The 8,851-nt window shown below is 34.9% G+C and overlaps 1 protein-coding gene across 1 annotated transcript; it reads left to right on the forward strand.

Moving 5' to 3' along the window:
* The first annotated feature begins 7,821 nt into the window (after positions 1–7,821).
* LOC149796481 (achaete-scute homolog 1a-like) lies at positions 7,822–8,481 on the forward strand. The gene has a single exon (XM_089960230.1). It carries the CDS (start codon positions 7,864–7,866, stop codon positions 8,479–8,481), a length of 618 nt encoding a protein of 205 aa, XP_089816356.1. The 5' UTR covers positions 7,822–7,863.
* Positions 8,482–8,851: the final 370 nt, after the last annotated feature.

Raw genomic sequence — 8,851 nt, forward strand, 5'->3', positions numbered from 1 at the left:
TCAATCATCTTGAGATAAAAGAAAAGAAGAAATTTCAGTTCAAAACCAAATCACAGCCTTTCGTTCATTAATTAAATGGCCGGTACCTTTGTGCGGATGAATTTGCTACGTGTATGTTAATTATTGCATAAGTTGTGATCTAAAAACTGTAACTAAAGTGGGATGATTAAGCTCACACTATAGCTGATACAGTGAAAGACATACTGCTGACATTATAGATACTATGGATAAAAATATGACGATTGATACTGAAGCAATAATTTTCTTGCTACACTATTGATTTAATAGGCGAGGAAACTTTGAGTGGGATGCCAACACCCGGGCAAGACATGTATCAGAGAAGGCCAGTAAATATTAAACATACATGCTCTACAAATGAGAACATATTAAGTGGACTTGAGAAATTACATCTATACGGACAGAAAATCCTGAAAATCGTAGGATTATTCGAAGTCTTCCAAAAGGAATACATGTACTTAACATGTTCACTGACGCTAATAAATAATTAAAACAATACTTGTTTATTTGGTACGTGGTGGTAGCGGGGTGGGGGTGGGGGTGGGATCTTCGTTTATAATTCCGAATATTTTTCTGAAACTTGTAATTTATCCTAATCGGTATCACAACTAATTTGGCCACCGCGTTGGCACGCGTGACTGGTATCAAAGATGTGATTAAAGGCTCATAAATATAATTATATTTTTCATCATGTATCAGTGACAGATACAATCGTTGTGGGACAAAAAAGATATTTCTTTTTTAATTTTTTTCCTGAATAATGAAAACAGGCCATTAACATACTTAAAGTCGTAACAAATTGACAAAAATGTATCTGCTGATAAATATAAAGTTAAATTTTGTGAAATCCAAATTATAAACAAGCACGTCAGATATGTGTCGATCATTTTCTAACCATCCGCAAAATACAATGATGGTCAGTAAAAAAGAGAGACAAAAATACGGAATGACAGACACACTAGAATTTCATACATATGTTTGAGGAATAAAACGATACACTAAAGGCTCGAAACCTAAAAGATACATAAGATGCGCTAAACCTATAAGATACACTAGAGGCTCTAATAATAAAAGATACACTAGAGGTTCGAAACTTAAAAGATACACTAGAGGCTCGAAACTCAAAATATACACTAGGGGTTCGAAACTTACAAGATACACTAGAGGCTCTAAAATTGAAAGATACAATAGAGGCTCGAAACTTAAAAGATACACTAGAGGATCAAAACTTAAAAGATACACTAGAGGCTCGAAACTTAAAAGATACACTAAAGGTTCGAAACTTAAAAGATACACTAGAGGCTCGAAACTCAAAATATACACTAGAGGCTAGAAACTTAAAAGATACACTAGAGGCTCTAAACTTAAAAGATATACTAGAGGCTCTAAAATTGAAAGATACACTAGAGGCTCTATAATTGAAAGATACATCAGAGGCTCTAAAATTGAAAGATATACTAGAGGCTCGAAACTTAAAAGATATACTAGAGGCTCAAAACTTAAAAGATACACTAGAGGCTCGAAACTTAAAAGATACACTAAAGTCTCTAAAATTGAAAGATACACTAGAGGCTCGAAACTTAAAGATACACTAGAGGCTCTAAGCTTACAAGATACACTAGAGGCTCTAAACTTAAAAGATACACTAAAGTCTCTAAAATTGAAAGATACACTAGAGGCTCGAAACTTAAAGATACACTAAAGGCTCGAAACTTAAAAGATACACTAGAGGCTCTAAAATTGAAAGATACACTAGAGGCTCGAAACTTAAAAGATACACTAGAGGCTCAAAACTTAAAAGATACACTAGAGGCTCGAAACTCAAAAGATACACTAGAGGCTTTACACTTTAAAGATACACTAGATGCTCTAAACTCAAAATTGCATTATTGCGCTGTTTAAAATGTAATTAATTCTTCTCACAAATGTTCTCTCGTCGTGAATCAAATATTGCAAAAAAGTCATTGCATTTGCTGTCAAAATTATGTTCCTCCGATGTCCGTCAGGATTCAGGTTATTGAGTTTGAATATGACTATGTACTCTTTGGATTGCCTTTGACAAGCACTGAAACGGGCTGTAGTCACATAGAAAATCTTGAGTGACATGTGACTTTACATGTAAAAGTCTACCGCCTCGAATAAGGGCCAACAACTTAAGACCGTACATGCTTCGATATAGTATAAAACGATGCGATCACAATGATAAATAAATGTTAAATTCTAATAATATTGCATTTGCAAACATGACAAACAGCGCAATAGGCTAGTTGATGACTCTGGCTCTTTAGATTCAGGATAGGTAGTCTATCATTGTTATCCCTGTAATGTAGACTCGTTGTACAGCTATTTAGTCTCTGTAAATCCTGAGATGGTTGTAGTCCTTATATGAATTCAATCACCATCGCTGAAAAGCGTGGCCTATGGGATTAGATTCTGGAAGCAGTTAAACTAAACATATCCAATTTTCTCCTTTCTAGTGTCATTCTGATGTATTCTCACATTGCATTTATCTGACATTTTCCCTGAAATTCAACAAGTATCAAGGATTACAATAAGGTCACAGTATTGCTGGTTTTCTTCAAAAGAGCCATATTCATTGGCGAGGAAATCTTGTGAATTGTCTATAACCTAAGGAATTGCCCAGCTCCATTAAAAATAAAAATAAAACGGATCCCATGGGTACAATACAAGTTTATAGTTATACCTTATGCTTTCTGCTAAGTCCTAGCATTGCCAAAAGTGTAACAAGGAAATGTAATCATAATACTAAGCTTGGTGATAAATAATTACGAAATTTTGCAGGACATTTTAGGAGCAGCATGCAATGAATTCTCATCTAGCCTTGGTAAGTGTCGTTGTTCCCTTTAAACACGGCGTTTCATCTTGGTACCAGTTTTCACTGTTGGTTAGCCTGCAATGGAATGATCCCTATTTAGGTAGATAATACAGCAATCAATAGCTTCACGTCATTAAAGAAGGCTAAACCTCGGATGCATGAGCGACTGAAAGGCTCGCGAAGCTGACTGGAACAGTGGTGGAAGCAAAGGAATGATTTCAGCAAATTTTTACATATTCAACCAGATCCTCGCTTGGCTCCATGTCAACTTCGTCATACAGCAACTTCCGGTACAACATGCCAGAAGCAGTGTTCCATAAATCGTAGAAAAGTGATATCATCTGTTGAAGGGATTTGGTGATGTTTTACGTAATTTTGGTGATAAACTGACATTATGCACATGACTATTTTCATGTTTTTGCATCCGTAATGGTCTTAAATTATACACTTTTAAGTCTTCAATATTTACCATTGTTTCAATTATTTCAAAACAATGTCTAGAAATAGTTTATGACACGACAGAGAAATATAGCTGTTTTGAAAACCTTTCTTTTCTTATCTCAATCTGGTTGTCTCGGTCAGGTCGTCTCAAACATAGTGAAAGCGGACAAGAAAGTACTTTTATTAAGAAGAAACCCTACTTGTCTTCTTTTGCGGCTGACGGAGTTGTTCTAAAATGAAACAACAAAACCAACAACAAAAAACAAAACAAAACAAAACAAACAACAACATCATATATACAACTCACGCAAAAACGTCCTTATATGAACCTCACATAAAAATGTCTTTATACAAACTTAAGGTCTCGCCAACTTTAAGTACACACCATAGAAAACACGTTGAAAGACAAAAGCACACGAAGTCGATCAATTTGGTATTATGCTAGAAAATATAGTTCGTTCCACACAGCATGGTGAATTTATCTTATACGTAGGCCTAACCCGGTAAATTTTCAGGTCAGCATCATTGAATGTAGCTGCCTAAGTTAAAATATTTCGTGTGAAACGAGTTAGGTACTGTTACACCTTTAATGACGCTGAGCTGAGAATTTACTGAGCTACAGATAGGATAAAATAACCATGAAAGAAAACACTATTCCAGACACATACACTATATAAATCACTCGTACAACAAAAAAAAAACAAAAAAAAAAGTGAAAAATCGAAGCTCTCTCAAGAACTACAGCAAAGACGGCAACAACTATAAATGTGCTATGTCAGACCTGCGCTCTTCAAATTTTGTCAAACACACCCAAAGAACCCAATATGAATCAAGTATTGTAAACAAATGAAACTCCCTGCACTCATAAACCAGATTTGTTCATTCATTAGTCTACGGGCTAATGCACAAAAAGATTTTCCTGTAACGAATCATTGATCTAGTAATAGCAACACTTGCCATATTTCCACGATAAAAAAATATTAATTTCCAAGAATATCATAAATTAGAAATCATCTCCGTTACTACACAGTTAGTTAGAACTGTACGGCAGTCTGTACCTAACGTTGTAATGTATCGTATCGTTGCCTGCCATAAAACTTGCTCCAAATTACAAATGATAAAAGTTAAAAGTTATCCGATTAAAATACATTAATTATTTGTTGTTATTTTCATGACATCCATCAATTAAATGTGATAATACAGTAATCGTGTCAAATGGTTTTATGTTTCTATTTTCTTTTGCGTAGAATGTGTTTACTTAGGGTCTACAGGTCGCCCCATTGCCGTCATTAACATGTTCGTATAGATGCGCAGTATTGCATTTTGAACTATATCCTATGGCTTGAAACACTCTTTGCGCAACACTTCCAACACCTAACAATTATAACTTTTTTCTTAATTTTTTCCCTTTTTTCTAAGACTGGCATATATTGCTAGATTTTACTCAGACAATTGTTCACATTTTGATAAAGAGAGTACAAACCTGATGACCTTTGTATAGACTGATAAGCAATAATAGCACCTGATGAATACTTTGTTTTTAATCTAAAATTCCAACTCGCAAAAGTGTCGGGTTATTTTAATTGAACTGGAAAAATTGGGTGAGAAAAATATTCTATGTTGGTGTTTGTACTAAGATAAAGAAATCCAATTTCTTTTTGGAAAGAATCATTGAATTCTTACTGAAGTGTGCACATTTTTTACATCTGCAATTAAAAGCTTATTTTCTTCTGAAAGATTCAGTCATTCATGAGTCATGTGTCAGAAGAACTAATGGGTGGTTCCCATGGCTACCAACAAATACTCGTCAAAAGCCAACCACTGGTAGCATCATTTGAACCACCGCAAAGCATTTCTCCAATTTCCTAGGACCGACGTAAGATGCAAAGTAAGATCCACAGAGTCATATAGTTGCATTTTGCACACTTTAGACGGTTACTATCCTAGTTTGTCGAAGAGCAGTCGACGCATAAGCGTACGTCCATGATGAATCCTATATGCAAATTAAATTCTTTTCCTGAGTTATTCAAACTTTTTGCAGTGTGTTCTATTAAATTGTCGCTTTTAATCTCATTTGATTGAAATAATACCTCATGAATACGGAAGTCGTATAATTGATTGAAGAGACTACGTTATACATTAAAAGGACCAAAGGAGTTGTACCTCAGTTTCAATCGTTATCTTAATCGAACGTCAAAAGAACGGTAAGACTGGGGGAAAATACAGCGACAAATGAGGTTTGGTGATATCGCGTTACCTAACAAAAAGAACCAAAAGTGGGCTTTGTGCAAGATAAGATGCGTGTTTCAGAGTCATAACAATGAAGTGCCTCGTCGCCTGCAGCACAAAGAAACTAACGTAATATCAACAAAGCTGCAAGCTTTCTCCTATTTATTACTCGCGCCTATCATGGTGCACATGGCGTCCCGTAGGATATACCAACTTAGACAAAAGAGTTAGAACAATTGCCTAATTCATTATGTAAAATGCAAAATGTATAACTTGAGTGAAGTGTGTGTGTGTGTGTGTGTGTGTGTGTGTGTGTGTGCACAAAGAAAAACTTCCGTTAAATTAAGTGCTGCAAATTTCTTTTCCTCAAATGTGAATAGTAGCAGATATAGAAAATGTTATGGCCTTGAAATAAGATATAAAACTAGCTTAATGGAAATATATTACAAGGTTCCTATAGACGCTGTATCTAATTATGTAATATCAACGATAATATGGAAACTATAACAGAGGAAACTCAGTCCGTAAGCAAAACATTTGCAATCAATTTTCAAAAAAGAATCCACAAAATAGCGTTGTGTGTATTGGCATTTGTATCATTGCTCATTACATTGATCCGATTCAAAATTCCTACAGAATTATCATCAACAATTGGCTATACTGGCAAAACTTAATCGATAATTTATGGAAATAAGGTTTGCAAGGCAATTGAATGTCTGATTGTTCAATTACTGAGTGAATTATCGTCTCCAGCATCACGGTGGTAATAATAATAATAATAATAATAATAATAATAATAATAATAATAATTATTATTATTATTATTATTATTATTATTATTATTATTATTAATATTGCTGGTATTGTTGTAATAGAACTTTCCCAAAATAGACATTGGTTGGCCTGAACATTTGGCTGTTTTCTAGAGGCGCTCTGAATAAAGAGATCTGACAAGTATTAGAATCACCTAAATGGAACAAACGTTTGGGCAGCTTGCAGAGGAAGCCCCATTTTAATAAAGTTATTATTATTATTATTATTATTATTATTATTATTATTATTATTATTATTGTCGTTGCTATCATCGTAGTCGTCGTCATCGTCATCATCATCTTTCTTTCTAACTTACCTACCAATTTATTTAATTACTTATACGTGTGTGGGTGTGTGATTTGGATTTTTAAAGTTGCTTTGACAATTCCACAGAGTAGCAGTTTAATGTGATGTCTAGCACTGGGGTATCATGCAACAAACATGTAGCATCATGTTCCACCTAGTCACGTTATCCTCATACCAGGCCGATCAGTCCTACCACTAACCTATTAATACTGAACGCCAAGCTAGGCATCTGCTAATACCATTTTGGTAAGTCTTTGGTATGACTTGGCTAGGGTTCGAACTCAGGATCTCCCTTATCCGAAATGGATGTTCTAACCACTTAAAACACCGGAGAGGTATAATTACTTATATTGCTCTTTTGCTTATGATAACACCTAATACATTTTCTTCCTGTTTTCTTTTATGCACGACGCTGTTGGTGTTTCGATCAATATATAAAATCGTTAAAATGTAAAATCATTTTATTGCTCAGTAATTTTCATATAATCATGGAAATCAAAGTGAAGTTGAAAAACATATATGACTAAAGTGAAGAGATCTCATCCTAAGCGATTGTTTGTAATTTATTCATTTAATTAGTTCTGTAATTCACTAATCACTGAAACTACGAGCTCGTATGATATGTCCCCTTTAATACAAAGAAATGTGATCGTTACTTTTTTGTTACAAAGAGTAGATCACAAAATTGAATGAAATACCCACCCGGTTTTATTATAGAACCTAAAACCTCACATGTTCTATGCGAAAAGCGTGGATAAAAAGTAATCATCGTGTTTTAAAGAAGAGAAAGCAAACAAGTCCATTTTCTAAAACATTCTTATGTCCCCGGGTCCCAATTTAAATGCCCTTTAGTTTAGCGATAAGAACTCATCCCCGCTTAATCTGAAGACAACGAGTAGGCGCGTGGTGAGAAATAACCCGAAGCAAAGAACGGTGAAATAATGAATAGATAAAGCTTGACGAAAGGGGAGGAGCTGTTACTGGTCATGAAAGGAGTTATATCAGTTTGTCTCACTATAAAACCATGCTGATCGGCAAACACTTTTATTATGTATACCAAGACGCGTGATAAAATTCTCAAAACGAGACTGTCAACAAACCCGCACGCGACCGTCACGAGCCATTGAGGCAGGCTAAAAATAGAAAGGGTTGCAATAAGAAGCAGATGAAAATTTGGCTTCAGTGACAAAGTAGCAGACGAGACGCTTGCGTAATCGAGGATGGAAGTTGGTACGATTATTCCTGAGATGGGTTCCGTTAAAAGTGAAATTTATGAACAATCTGAGGTAATCAATATGCCTTCTTGCAGGTTTTCTCAACAGCAGCCAGTCGGTAATATGGTTGCAACAACATCTATTCCAAAAAACAAAATATACCGGTACCATATCATGAAAGACAGTTCTTCAGATCTACATCTTGTTCATTGTCGAAGAAAATTGGACTTTAATCAAAATAGTCATAACTATTATGGCTACAGCAAACCACAAACAATGTCAGTCGCAAGAAGAAACGAAAGAGAAAGAAATAGAGTGAAACTAATCAATATGACCTTTGCAACGTTGAGAGAGCATTTGCCCAATGCCTCTACATCGAGTAAAAGCAAGAAGATGAGCAAAGTGGACACTTTGAAAGCAGCAATAGATTACATCAAACGCTTACAGAGCATGGTAGAAGACAATCATACAGTTACTTCAACCATAGGGTCGGGGTATCCAACAATCAGCATCGCTTCACCCTCCACAATCGATTCCCCGACTCTAAGTTCAGCCTCGGACTCATCGTATGAAGGACTAAGTGCGGAAGAGGAAGATTTATTGGATTTTGCCAGTTGGTTTTAAAAGAAAAGAAACGATACTGTGAGTTTTTCATTTTTATCAGTAGAAGCAGTGGTAGTAGTAGTAGCTACTCCAGTAGGTGAAACGCATATTTATAGTTTGAACTGCTCTTTTATCACTTTTTGGACAACCGAGTCTATGTTGTTCTTTTAACAGGCCTCTATTTTCATTTCATTATTATTATTATTATCATTATTATTAATATTATTATTATTATTATTATTGTTATTATTATTATTATTATTATTATTATCGTGCAATCATCTTGACGCGTTCAAATTGAATTCACTATTCAAGTGTAATTTGTGCATAATCCTCTCATATCGGGAGTAATCGCTTGATTCAACATGTTCATTATCTAAAGCTGTCATAT

The sequence above is a fragment of the Sinohyriopsis cumingii genome, chromosome 6 (genome assembly GCF_028554795.1).
Source record: "Sinohyriopsis cumingii isolate HCF-2022 chromosome 6, ASM2855479v2, whole genome shotgun sequence".
Lineage (NCBI taxonomy): Eukaryota > Metazoa > Mollusca > Bivalvia > Unionida > Unionidae > Sinohyriopsis > Sinohyriopsis cumingii.